At 42.0% G+C, this 14689-nt stretch overlaps 1 protein-coding gene across 4 annotated transcripts in view; it reads left to right on the forward strand.

Moving 5' to 3' along the window:
- The first annotated feature begins 1489 nt into the window (after positions 1 to 1489).
- The window catches only part of PHACTR1 (phosphatase and actin regulator 1), a 594370-nt gene continuing 581170 nt past the window's right edge, over positions 1490 to 14689 (forward strand). The window contains exons 1-3 of one of the 4 annotated variants that reach the window (XM_032141776.2): positions 1490 to 1719; positions 2325 to 2559; positions 3511 to 3663. In XM_032141776.2, the coding sequence (XP_031997667.1) occupies positions 3561 to 3663 (103 nt within the window). In that variant the 5' untranslated portion in view covers positions 1490 to 1719; positions 2325 to 2559; positions 3511 to 3560. Of the gene's footprint in view, positions 1720 to 2324; positions 2560 to 2979; positions 3255 to 3510; positions 3664 to 14689 lie in introns of those variants that run through there. The other 3 variants (XM_032141777.2, XM_032141782.2, XM_032141778.2) reach the window with 3 other exon arrangements.

Below are 14689 nucleotides of genomic sequence, written 5' to 3' on the forward strand. Positions count from 1 at the left end.
TTTTTGTATTTTTAGTAGAGATGGGGTTTCACCATGTTGGCCAGGCTGGTCTTGAACTCCTAACCTCAGGTGATCCACCCGCCTTGACCTCCCATAGCGCTGGGATTACAGACGTGAGCCTCTGCGCCTGGCCCCAAATACATTTCTTTAAGTTGAAATTTTCCCTCCTGAGTTTTCTTAAATTATGACCCTTTCATATTATTTGTTCACTTCGTAAAGTATTTTAAATTTCCCTTTCTTGGTCAACTCTCCAGAAATGACTGACTTCCAAATCCGCCACCTACCCCCTGGGAATCAACTCTATTTTTCACATTTCCGGTTTAGCATCTCTTTCCTCAATCACACATTCATCTGCACTCACCTAAAGGTTTGGTCAGCAGCATAGACTTATACTCTCTCTCTCTCTTTCTCTCACCTATGAGTCATTACAATTTCAGTAGAATTACAATAACGAGTTCAGAACCTGTCGCCCACACCTCACAGTAAGTAAAAGGAACCAGAAGACAGCTTTCTCCTCTTGTAAATGTCAAGTGTTCAGCATGTCTCCAGTGGGTGCTGAATAGAAAAGTAACCTCAAAGAAGTCAGTCCCTGGGTTGGAGCAAAGCTTTGGGAATTCAGAGTCCATAGTTGACTTTCCTACAAGGGCACATGATTGGTAGTTTCAGCTTCCTTTTTCATGAGGCTTAACTGTCTGCAGCACCAGCTTGGTGTCTGATTTGTTCTGATCGGGTGGGAGAGGGATACCCCACAAGACAAACAGCAGAGGATTTTCAGGTTTGTTTCAAGGGCAGCCAGCCAAGCTGTGTATAGGGAGTGGGGGGACAGGGGTGGTGTTGATGGTCTTCCTTCCAAGGCTTCTCAAATGTAAATGCTCTTTTCTTAACAAGCTGACCCACTGCACACCACACCATACTAATTAGCAATTCTGCTTGGTCAACAAAGGGTGCAAGAGGTTGTGGAAAACCCACAGTAGGGCTTGCATTTGGCTATCACTATGCCCTGCATGAAGATCTCAAAGTATTGTGCCTAAAAGTCATTACTGAGGTTTGGTAGGAAGGATATTAAACCAGAATAACTTGAGATACTAGCCAAGGTTTATTTTTGTTGTTGGAATTATTTTGTTACATTCAGACAGAGAGAAATGCATTTAGGCAGACGGGCATGATCTGCACTGGATATTTGACCAGGCAATCAGAAGCAAGGATAGGAAGAAAGCCAGGCAAGAGGGAAGGGGTGGCATCAAACGTGCCCTCTGTATTTCGCTCCAGAAAACAGCTCACAGTTATGACTACCTGCCTTGTGTTGCAGCTCAGAATAAAAGTGGTGTTGCACCAAACTCTACTGGAGCAGCCTTCATGATTAGAAAGTACTCCACACCTTGGAGAGCTGAGGAGACATGAGAATAATTTTAAATGCAAATTAAATTGAGGGGGTAGCAGAGAAGAACACATAAAAGACAGTAAAACAAAACCTTTCAATTTTCTTAAATTAGCAGTCTAATGTGTTCTAAAGAGCAGCTCCACTCAGTTCTCTTCTTAAGGGTTGCATTTCATCACAGTATAAATGGGCAAATCCATCACTTCCCTCTGCTCAGTGCTCTTGAAGCGAGATTGAAGGGAAAATTAGAAGCTGTTCATTTGGGCTTGCGGGCTCAGAAGCGTCGCACCGCTTTGTTTTGTACTCTACCGTGTCCTGTTGAAAGGGGTCAACAAGTGCCGGTGAGTATCCGCTAACTTCCAGACTCTTGCTTTCAAATATCTTTTTGGCTAATTTTCCTTTGCCGGGGATGGGGGTTGTGGGGGGGGATCTCCCACAAAATCTATGCTATAATGCATCTTTCAGAATCTGGGAAATTTCAGACAGCTTTTTAAGCTTCTTCCAGTGACTGATTTGCAGAAGGGAAGAGTTATTTTCAGCCTAGATGCCGGTGGCTTTTCTGTGTATTAATTATAACAGGGGAATGTCTAACATATGCTAAGCTAAAATGGCCTTTCCCTAAACTCCCCCATTGCCTGCCACTCTTACGCCAGCATTAGGGTAATAACCGGTGCCCCCACAAAAATTTCTAGACAACTTTCCTGTATATTAAATTTTTAATCATTTCATATTCTATTCTTTTGTAGCTGCAAATCAAACTAAGATTTGGGATTATAAAAATAAACAATGAAGACATAAATCTGTTTTTTTTTTTTTAATGACTATGACACTTCTCTGCCTAAGAGATAGGGGGCTGGGGAATAGCCCTGCATGAAGTATGCATGTGGATTTGATGATTTTCTGCCAAAGTTTTACACGGGAAACTGGTAATTTTCTTCCTTCGCAGGGGAGGGTGCAGAGGCTGAGGCTGGCGTCACCTTCCGTTGCTAAGGTAACGTGCTCTGGCCATTTTATCTGATAAAGGAAGTCCAGTGGACTGTATGCATTATTCATCGCTGTTCTAATCAAACAATCAAAATCGTTTACTTTCACCGGGAATATTTAGCAAGATCAAAGACACTCTGGCTGGAACGGCTCTTGTTTTACCGCTGACAGATAGCCTTTGATTTTTATTTTTTGCAGTAAGTATATTTGCTATCGGGGTACCTTTGGGTATTTTTAAAAGTTTTGTCTTACCAGACATGATTTCTTAAATTAAAATACATACTGTTAGAAAGAAAAACCAATTGGATTAGACTTCCAAGCTTGGTTTTAATGACTTTGTCTTGTTCTTTCCAAAAAAATATTCTGCAGAAATAGAGATAATTCATTTGTGCAAGTATCAGGGAAAGGCTACAAAGGCTTGAAAAAAGAACCCAACAGGCTGAATGTTTTCTGAGGAAGTATATTAGCTTTGTGACAGGCTAGTGTATGATAATCTCATAGGCATCATTGCAATGCTGCAATCATTGTTGCTGCTCTACCAACCACAATTGTTTCTGAAAATCAGCCCCTGCCAGGCACAGGCAGGTGACGATCCTCTAGCACTTTATAAAATGTGCTGAAGGGAATCGCCGGAAAGGAAGGAATTCAAAGCATTTGTACAGCAAATATGTCAGTGTGTGTCATAAACGCAAGGCATCTATGAGTGGAGGCTCAGATTCCCAGGCAATTTTCCCTGCTCCAGGGAAATCCGAAAGTCCCAGGATCCACTGAGGATCAACACTCCCAGCGGCTGACACTTAATGATGCTATTTATCAAATAGACCTTTTGAAAACTGACAGCATGTGAATTTAACAGTATATGTTCCAGAGAATATAAAGCAAGGAAAGGCTGGTATGTTATCTCTCTTTAGATCAGATCATCTGTTTTTCCTGGGTAGAATATATTACTTTGAATGAATGTTGGCTAAATGCAGCATTTTCTCATACAGTAGGAAAGCTATGCTGGGGGGTGGCTTTAGAATTGGAAATGTCAATCAAGTAGTAGAATATTATAATGGGATATTCTTATTCAAACATTTTAAAGTACATCTATATGTACACTTTATACTTAACATCTAAAATATTGTGGATTTTTTTCCTCTTTATAGGTGTTCCAGTGAACATTTTCTCTCAAAACTCTGTGTTTGGAACATCAAGGATGGATTATCCCAAAATGGATTATTTTCTGGATGTGGAGTCTGCTCATAGACTCTTGGATGTTGAGTCAGCTCAAAGATTCTTCTACAGTCAAGGAGCTCAAGGTAATAAAATAAGAAAAAGAAACTCCTCTTATTTGCACGTCGGTTTTATATGAACAGCCACATAGGCTGTAGCTGTTAAAGCTTTGCTCTGAAAGTTTAATAACCGGTATTTCTAAGTTGATAACCTCTACCAAATTTCTGCTGGAATTGAGGCAGGTATATAATAGAATAAATAAATCCACACTTCTTGGATGTGGTTAAATACCCAACTTTTGGTGCAAGTGCCCCTCAGAAAGCTATGTTAGAAGTGATTTCCTACCACCTTGTGTCCAACACTTATGTCCAAAAAGAATCAAGAATGCTCTTCCTCTTGGAGAATTTCCAGTTTGCAGCCACTGCACCTGAAATCTTAGGGCATCATGACCCAGTGGGCTGGAATCCAGCAGAATTAGGGGTTCCTGAGAGAAGCACTGAGCTTCTCTATAGCTGCCTTCTCTATTTTAGCTGAATTCAGTTACTGCCTCAGATAATTACTAGTGTACATTCAGGGAGCAAGCCTGTTGGGAAGTGTGGCTGACGTGTCTGTTTTTATTACATGTTTCAAGATGGTCAATTAGGTTCCAGTTTTCTTGCCCTTTTGTTGGGGTATTTAGAATGTTTTTCCACCACATTAAAGAAGAAGCTGGAGTGTTACATGGGATCTCGTGACAAGGAGGAGATTTTTTTTTTTCACATATTTTCTGTTTTCCATGAAATGTTTAAGGTGTTCAGTCAAAGCAACTTGATGATGGGCATGTCCCAAATGATACAGGTGATGCATTGAGAAGGAGGACAATATCACTATTTTAAAATAGAAAAGCAGTTGAATTCTTAGAAGTCACAAAGCAGAGCTGAGAAGAGAATGCAGTCAGTTTTTATAATTCTGGCATCTTTCACTTTACATGGTGATGAGAACTTCACACAGGCCACTGATAATATCCTGTCTGGGCTTTCCCAAGTGGTCCTCTGAATTGCTTTTTACCTCCCTCTCAAGCCAACTTATCGTGGTAACCTCGGGGGGCTTGCAAACCTTCTCCTTCTCTGCTTCCATTTCCCAGAGCATGACCCAGTCTTCTTAAAGTCAAGAGGGGTTGGAAATGGTCTGGTTGATTTGCTGAGGTCTGTGTGCTCATCAGCAGAGCTGAAATTAGCAAAAGTGATATAATAGCAAACTCTCCTCAACCTTCTGGGTGTATGGAATCAACATGGCTGTTCTCAGCCACTTAAAGAGAAATAAAAATGTGAGCGAAGAAGGAAAAGAGTGAGAGACTGGCCAGGACCTCCAACCTCTTCTGGGTCTGCAAGTAAGAAAATGCTGGAAGTAGATGTAGAATGGAGGCTGGAAGGGGGTGGGGGACGAAGTTAGGCTCAATCCCTTCTCCAGTCTCAAGGTCACACATTGCTACATCATTGGTCCTTTCGACTGGAATGAGACAATTATGCTCTGTGGCGGGGTCATCCCGCTGAACCGCATGGCTGTTGGCAAAACAGAAAGGGGGGCAGCAGTTAATTATAGAGAATAAAGATTCCCACTTTGTCTTGCTGTGGGGATGGTTTAAGCCTTTAAGAAGACCGTGGGCTCCAAGCTCTTACGGAAGGAAAGCAGGCAGGGCGTGGGAGGCTCGGAGGACTCAAGGCAGCCTTCTGGTTTTCAGCAGATGGAGCTGGGGGTGGAGTGGTCAGAATTGTCACCATCAGTGACTGTGGTTTAGACACCGGAGCTGGAAGGACTAGCAAATGCATGGGAGGTGGCAGCATAAGCTACTGTTGCTCCCTCGAGTCATGTTCGTATTAGAGTAATCAGATGATGTTTCAATCAAGGATTCCTGGATTTGCAGCGGGGCGGGGGGCGGGGGGTTCCCGCACACCTTGTCTAGGTCAGTGTTTCAAAACCCCCAGTCTTCCTGAATCAGATATCCCGGGGTAAGGCCTGTGAATTTGCATTTTAAGCAAGAGCTCCAGGGATGGCTACCTCACCAGTTCATCAGTCTAGGGACAGCATTTACGAACCAGTCCACCTAATCCCGTTTTCTCCTCTTCCACCTCAGAACGGGAACATTGTCCTCAACACTAGAGGCAGGATGACATAGTGGTTGCAGGCCCCTCTGCAAAATGAAAACTGTAATAGTTCCTAATCCATAGGTTGTTAAGAGCATTAATGAGGTAAGATTTTAAAGTGCTTAAAACAGTGTCTGCCACATAAGAAATGCTACACACGAGCAAATCAATAAATTAAAAATCCCAGGCAAAAGGCCATCCTCTTCTGTTTAAAACTTCATAATAGGCCAAGCACAGTGGCTCACGCCTGTAATCCCAACACTTTGGGAAGCCGAGGCGGGTGGATCACTGGAGGTCAGGAGTTCGAGACCAGCCTGACCAACATGGTGAAATGCTGTCTCTACTAAAAATACAAAAATTAGCCAGGTGCAGTGGCACCCCTGTAATCCCAGCTACTTGGGAGGCTAAGGTAGGAGAATCGCATGAACCTGGGAGGCAGAGGTTGCAGTGAGTGGGGGTGGCACCACTGCATTCCAGCCTGGGTGACAGAGTGAGATTCTGTCAAAAAAAAAACAAAAAAAAAACTTCACAATGAAGCCACTGCCTTGCAAACCAGAAATGTGGCCTGATAAAAGTTAAAAAGTTAAACCTATTTCTAGCAACAACAACAAAAAATAGAAATTTTAAATACATTTTAAAATGCAGTGATTCATTTCTTGTCCTGTCAAAACCCAACTCAGGGCAAAACTGAAAAATAGCTCATCTTGCTGCTCCCCATCTGTCTTGTCCTTCACTTCATTTTAAAGATGAGAGTCCCTCTCCCTCCAACACCTTCCCTAGATCCTCAGCACACAGGACCTATCACCTTGGGAGGCTCCTTTCTCAAGTTCTGCTTTTACCATTACTTGGGGCTTGGCACTGCATTGCATGGGTTCCTCCACTGTAGCTTCCCTCCCCTTTGCACAGACTCCACAGTCTGTTCTGGACAACCAGCACCCCTTAGGTCTAATAAAGGAACAGTGAATGGGTGAAGGCCTGAGTACCATGGCCGGCACCCTTCCCATCCAAACCAGATGCACACATTGGCCTGACTCAAGCTTGTATCTAACCAACGGCAAGGCTCCGAGGACCAGTGAAGGACGGCAAGTTGGTGGCCAGCTCTTGAGAAACACATTTGAGACAATTAGGGTCTCATGTTATTGCTGAATCACTCCACCACATGGCAGTTCTGTATTCAGCCAGTCCAGCCAGTGCAGAGGATATTAGTAAGCCCAAGTAGCCCCAATTTGATAACTTCTAAAAAGAAGGCCAACTTGAAAGTACAGTATGGAGTTAAGTACCTAAAACTTGGGTGACCTAAGGCTTGGTTGGCTAAACTGTTGTGTGATTATTGCATTTTTGAGTAGTCTATTCTCACTGTCATGCAGAAATTTCTATAGACTGTTCAAATGTTCTTACAGATGTAAATGTTTTTAAAGGGGAAAGCAAGAAAATCTGAGTTCCCCTCTCTCATTTCCCACATGACAGCCTCATATCAATTTATTTACAAACTCATAAAGTTCCAGGAAGATAACACCTTTTGTATTAGTCATGTGCAAAATATTTATCCAAAGCAACAATGCCAGAATTATGTTTTTGATCCCCACAGAGTTGTTTTTTTAGATTTTTCTTGGAAAGTGGCAATAGCCTTCCCTTGAATAGAGGATGTTTTAGCTAGTTAAAGCAAGAGGAATCCAGGAGGGTGAGAAGAGAAAGAAGGAAAAAGGCAATTTATCATGAGACAAATTCTTTTGGAAGTCCCTGAGATTTTCAAAGGTGCCTGATCTGTTCTTTTGAATAAAGAACCTGTTATCTTCTCCCACCTCCATTTTCCCCTGGTTGGACCTCAGGGTGGGGGAGATCAGCTGCCTCTCTCATGATTCTGCATTAGAAGGTATGATGTGTTGCAGAGGTCCTCCTGCTTGCCTCCTGTCAGTGAAGGGTCCTCCTGGTTGCCTCCTGTCAGTGAAGGAGGCTCTTTTGATTAACTAGTGAGTCGTTTGCCAATGGTAAATCCTAATACGAAGGGAGTTCTGCGAAAGTCCCCTTTAACTGAAAAGGAGAACTCCAGAGGTTAGAGATACACATGGCTTCAAATATCAACATGTCTTGGCATCACATAATTTGAGCTCATCTGTGTTTCAGGTTTCTGACAATGCTACCCCACATACTCAACTTCGGACTCTGTAATTTTGTAGTAAACAATTGAACTTGAAGAGAAGACATATTATAAAATCACAAAACTAACATCGTGAGATTTTTAGGTTAAAATGGACATTATAGGCCAGGGACTGTCTTAGGTCTCTTCCTAAACCAAGAGAAACAGACCCTGGGAGGGCCAGCCCCAGGCTGTAGTGCTATTTTTTCAACTAGCCCATAGGTTTTTATGATGAATACTGGAGCTTGAGAACCACCGTTATGGATCATCAGTCACTTGCTACACAGAGCGTGATCCCAGACTGACAGCACCAGCTTCATTCATCTGGGGCTTGTTAGGAATGTAGAATCTCAGGCCCCGCCCTAGACCTAGAGAATCAGAATCTACATTTTAACAAAATCTCCAGGTAATTTATATTAAAGTTTGAGAAGCAACAATTGAATTCAGTGCACATTACAAACACCACCTGGAATCCTTGTTTTGGTCTTTTTTTTTTTTTTTTTTGAGAGAGAGCTGGCTCTGTTATCTCAGGCTAAAGTACAGTGACAGGATCATAGCTCACTGCAGCCTCAAACTCCTGGCTCAAGCAATCCTCCAGCCTCATTCTCCCAAGTACCTGTAGGCACATGCCACCATGCCTGGCTAATTTCTTAAGTTTTACAGACAGAATCTTGCTATGATTCCCAGGCTGGTCTTAAACTCCTGGCCTCAAGCAGTCCTCCCACCTCGGCCTCCCAAAATGCTGGGATTATAGGCCACACCTGGGAGCTTTCACAACCTAAATGCTAGAGTCCACTGTGGACCAATTAAATCAGAATCTCTGGGGATAACCCCCACACATGGGAATCTTTTAAATTGCCCCCACAAGATTCAAATGTGAGCCAGGGCTGAGAACTGCTGACCTTTGTTTCATAGTAAAAGGTTTTAGCATCATGCAGCTATTCTTGCCTGAATAACTTTCTCTATCTAGGTCTTCCCCTTTAAATGAATTCGAACCATGGGGAAGATGCAAATGGACTTTTAAAAAGGACTACGGGCTGGCGCAGTGGCTCACGCCTGTAATCCCAGCACTTTGGGAGGCCGAGGCAGGTAGATGACCTGAGGTCAGGAGTTCAAGACCAGTCTAGCCAACATGGTGAAACCCGTCCCTACTAAAAATGCAAAAGTTAGCTGGGCGTGGTGGTGGGCACCTGTAATCCCAGCTACTCAGGAGAGTGAGGCAGGAGAATCACTTGGACCCAGGAGGCAGAGGTTGCAGTGAACCGAGATCGCACCATTACACTCCAGCCTGGGTGACAGAGCGAGACTCCATCTCAAAAAATAAATAAATAAATAAAAATACAAAGGACTATGTATCAAGGGCTGCCTCTTGTATATTCATTGTATCTGTTAATCCTCAAAGGAACTTTGGGAAGCGGGAATCCCATGCTCATGTTGCAGACTAGAAAACTGAAGATTAATGAGGTGAAGTATCTTGAAAGGGCTGTACATTTAGACAACAGCAGAGTCAGAGTTTTCATTCACACACATCCGACTCCAAAGCCCAAGCTATTTTGTTTAAGCTATCTCATGCTGCTTGCCAGGCAGAGGCAACCTCTCATCTAGTTAGACTGATCAAATCAACCCCGCAGATCAGCGAAGGTAACTTCCCTGACCAAATCACACTTCCAGGGATGGTCAGGCTGTGGCTCAGAGTCATTCTGCTGGGAGCTCAAATCACACAGCTTAAAAGAAGACAGCAGAGACAGAACCAGATCTCATTTTACCACATCCATGCCCTGTCCACTGTGTGAGGTTTCTTTTCTAAAAACCATCAATATCCTTGGACATATAAATTACCTTCTAAAGGGAAAATATATTAAAAGGCAGCCAAATGACAAAAGTCACTAGGCAATCCTAGTGACTCCTGCTAATGATTTCCCCTCTTTTATCATTTAAAATAACACGGCATTAGAACCAGGCGCAGTCGTCACTGTTACTTGTCATAATGCACCTTTTCTGTCGTCTACATTGTCTTGTTCAACAAAGGGAAATGCCAGTTTTGACAACTGATGAATGCCACAGTGAGCAGCTAAGAGTCTCTTTGAGTTGTTTTTGGAAATAGAGAGGAATTCATCCAAACCCCCCTCTCCCCTCACACCTCCACCCACCTCCACTCTTTGCCCACTCTGTGGAAATCGGTCAGAACAGCTGACTTTTGAGTCTTTAGTTTTGAGTTAAATATACTCTAAACCTGACTCTAAACCTCTGGGACTTCTAAACATGGCCCCAAGAGACAAAGACATTTGGTAGCACTCCATTAGTTCAAAATCAGGAAGTGTAGTAACAAACACAGAACATGCTCATACTATTTCCTTTGCTGTGCTTACAGGGAGACCCAGCCCCATTGTCACCTCCCCTGTGAAGCCTTGCTTGACTTTCCCAGGCCTTCCTCCCATTGCCTATACTACAGCTGTTCACGCCTACACTACAGCCATTGTCATCATCTATGATTCTGCCTCCACCACCTGCTAGATGCATGAGCTCATATAAATGGCTTTACTTCTTTAAACCTCAGATTCCTCATCAAAATAGATATAATGCTAGCTCTGAATCCGTAGGAGACTTTGGGAATTAAGTGAAGCATGCCTATAAAGTGTCTAGTACCTTGTCTATTGTTATTGATTAGTTATTGATACTCTTGTTTTACGATTACTTAAGTGTATGTGACTTACCTCAATCACAGTGATCTCCTTAAATAGCATTTTCTTGGTGCTTAATATCATTCTTCTTATACAGTAGAAGCATTAACATTTATTAAATGTCTCTGTTGAACTGATAGGGTGAGAATGCTTAAATCTATACTATAAAAAGAATTTTTTAAAAAAATTATAATGTTTTTAACATTTTTATGGGTACGTAGTATAAAGATACATTTTAGACTCCAGGAAAGGGTGTGATTATTCAAGATTTAGAAAACAGAACCTCCTAAGTCTTTTAAAGAATTAAAATCTTTAGTTGAAAAAGGAGCCTGCATAAGACGGAAGGGAAGGACATGCAAAAATAACATTCAAATACATAGAGATATAGGTAATGGAAGCAAGTCATCAACTCTGCTGCATCTCGTATAAGACAGAAGAAATTAAACAAAAGTAAGAATATACAGTGGGGAAATTTAGGTCTATTACTGAAAAAAATCAATCTTTTAAAATAGACTTCCAGGGATCCCTGAGTAGTATCCTTCTGAAAAGGGCTTTTTGATACAGAATAGTCTGGGATGATGGAGTTTTCATTCTGCCTAAAAGCAGAATTATGGAATAGGCAAACGCCCAACTTTTACTGTGGTGAGCTTGATTGAGTTGAGTTTAAAAGCTGCTCTGAACATGTCCAGAAAGCCAGCTCTGAGCTGCAACTTGAGATCCCCTTTTCCCTTCCTTGTTAGACGTTTACTGTCTAGTTTTTATGCTTTTTGGCTGATTAATCCTCAAACTACTTACCATCCCACTCATGCTTCTAACCAGACTCGAAGGAAGGCGGGTGTAGACACCCACCTAAAACCACACATTGGAAACACACAAGCTGAGAACCACTCACTAGGAGCCTGGCCATGGTGTTTTAGGGGTCTTGTATAGTGGAAGTCAGGTTGTCTTCTTCCTCCATGCCTGTGTCCTCCTGAGCCCTTCATGTCCTGACCTTACATATGGCTCATATGTGGACCTACAGGTCTGATTTGCTTCAGAAGGACTGGGGCAGGAACAGTGCTTGCAGGCCAACCCAACCCTCATCTGGACACGATTAATCAACTGGGTTATAACTTTTTCCATTCTCCCTTCTAATGTCCTCCCACCTTCCCCTCAGAGTCCTGCTAGGTAATATCCTATATTTTTGTTGGTTTGCTATCCAAATAGTTGATATGTAATCATACTGTTTTCCAGACCTTTGTCTCTGAGAAGTGCTTCAGATGAGAATTCATTTTTTGTTGTTTCCAGTCTTGGTGTTTGAGCCATCACCCTCAACAAATACTTGTTTTATTTTGTTTTTGTTTTTTGTTGTTGTTGTTTTTCTCCATCACTCTAGTCCGGAAGCAGTACATGGCACTTCACTCACAGCTGACAAACCAACTACCAAGCCTACCCTCCTAACTGCCCACTCATTCCATTTCAGACCTCTAATTGTTCACACCCAGGCTTTCCAAACCTGTGTTTAATACAGGGAACATGATGTGTGAAAAAGAAAGTGAAGGCAGATCAAGAGAAAAAATATCGTGGAGCCAGCCAGCCTGTCAACTCCAATAGATACATAGATGACCATTGAATCCAACCCTCCTGTTCTGGAGTGTGCCCCGGGAAAAGGACGATTCTCTGTATGCAAAGTCTCATTCTTGGTGCTCACAATTTAACTGTACACAGCCTTTCGATGCTTTTAGTGCCTTTGCCCCCAGCAAGAATCTGCTTTGCCATGTACTGTGATCTAGGACTCATACATAAAGTAGGGCATAGGGATGAGAGGAAGAGGGAGAGAAAATGAGAGAATGAGAGCCAGAGAAGAAGAAAATGATGTGAAAATACAATGAACTAATTTCAATCAATTAATCATTCCTGCTCTCACATACCACACATGAGAGGCAGCCCACACTCATCCAGCGCCAGCCATGACCCAGTTAGCATAAACAATTCACCAGGTGCTGGGGAAATCATTCTCCCTCCTCATTTGCCCAAACAAATCTGTTTCCTCAAAAATATTGGTACCACCCTTTGTGCCTGTGCTAGCAGAGGAAAGGATAGGGAGCCTAACACTTCAAAATCAGCCCATGCCAACATCATTTGTAATATTTTTAGGAATTTATCAGTAAGCAGTTAGACACACACTTATGCAAAACCATGGAATGAATATTTGTGTTAAATTGGACTTCTGAAGTACTAGGACTCAACAAAGTTATCTTCAAGATCTACATATCCTTTTTCAATCATAAAAGCAAAGCAAGGGGAGTGTTAATGCCTTTGGCCAAAAGGGGGAAAAAAAGGAGAGGGCCAGGTACAGTGGCTCACACTTGTAATTCCAGCACTTTGGGAGGCCGAGGCTGGTGGATGGCTTGAGGCCAGGAGTTAGAGACTAGCCTGGGCAAGATAACAAGATGCCATCTCTACAAAATATATATATATATTTTTTTTTAATTAGCTAGGCATGGTAGTGGACACCTGTAGTCCCAGCTACTCAGGAGGCTGAGGCGGGCAGATTGCTTGAACCCTGGACTTCCAGGTTGTAGTGAGCTATGATCACACCACTGCACCAGCCTGGGCAACAGAGCGAGATTCTGTCTTTAAAAAATCAAGAAGAATAAAATCAACCCTACACAACTATTTAATTTTTTTGTATTTACTTTTAATTTCTTTCACATACCTTTGGAATTTTACAAGGTTATATTTATGGCACCTATAAAACTGGGGGTATGCATAAAATAGTTTCCTATATTAGCTTAAGAATATCATAGTGTTTAGGACTTGAGCTTTAGAATTGCACAGCTCTGAGTTCAAAGGATGATTTTCACTTCCTAGCTTGTGACTTTAGGCAAGTTATTTAATCTCTCTCTGCTTCACCTTTCCCTTTTGAATGCAAATGACAGGAATAAGAATTCTTAACCCAACAGGTTATTTTGAGGATTAAATGAACCATAGTTTCACAAACTGTGGTACGATATATAATTTTCAGGTAATACGTAACTCTTTCATAATAATCATGTATTTATTTTATGGTGTTTTAGAAAAACGTAAATAGAAAAACTAATTAAAATATAAGAATATATAGCCAGCACTGCACACTTACAGACCACTGCTTAGAGCAAGCAGTACAAGAAAAATAGGCTGATTAAGTCCATTTAAGGAGTAATATTAAGTAAATAATAGGCTAGATGGCACTCAGCTACAGCAAAATACATAAAAAGTCATATAGGAATGACTAAAGTTTAGAAACAGACAAATATAAAGCATGAAGCAAGACGTCAAGCACCCGATACATGTTTAATAAATGTCAGCTCTTATGTTAATTATGCTTTAATTTTGTCAAGCCTCAGAGGAAATAGGCAGGGCTTCTGCTTCCCAAGAGAGACCCCCACCCACCCCATCACTTCTTTTCTCTGACGCCATTTCTTTCCGATTCAAATTTCTAAGCCCTTTGGAGACACGAAACAGCCTTAAAACACAAGAACAAGAACAAGCAGCGCAACTTTGATTTTAAAATAAAATTACTAACAAATTCCAAAAGTATCCTCTGTATCATTCTGCCTCTGGGTAACATTAGCTAAACTGTATTGATTTCCTCTGAAATAAGAGCAAACTCTATAGTTTATCATCGATGCAGCTTTGTTTCTAAGTTGGCTTCAAGGTGAGAAGACAATTCGCTTGCATTTGAGGGAGGACAAAAAAGAATACTCTGGGCTGTGTGAAGTGGCCTGTGATAAGGCATGAACAGGCATGGGAAGAGGGTGATCCATCTGGAGAATTGCACGTGTTAGACTCTGCCTAGGCTGACAGGTTATATTGTAGAGATGGAGAATGGCGTAAGAGAAGACTAGAACAGCAGGCAGGGGTCATGGCACATGAGGCTGTGCCATGCCAGACCAAGGAATCCCAAAGCTGATACTGAATCCACTAAAGCAGCGAATACAAAGGAGATGTTATCAGGTCTGCTTTTATAGAGATCATTAATGTAGAGGACACAGTGGGGAGGAAGACCAGAGGCAAGGAGAGGCATCAGGAGGCTATTGCAGTGACTCAAACAAGAAGAAAGCCTAAAGAGGGAACTGACTGAGATAATTCAAAAGGGGAGAGGATTCTAGAAATATTAATAAGATTTTTTTCCTGATTATGTGGTGAC

The sequence above is a fragment of the Hylobates moloch genome, unplaced genomic scaffold (assembly GCF_009828535.3).
Source record: "Hylobates moloch isolate HMO894 unplaced genomic scaffold, HMol_V3 SCAFFOLD_20, whole genome shotgun sequence".
Classification (NCBI taxonomy): Eukaryota; Metazoa; Chordata; class Mammalia; order Primates; family Hylobatidae; genus Hylobates; species Hylobates moloch.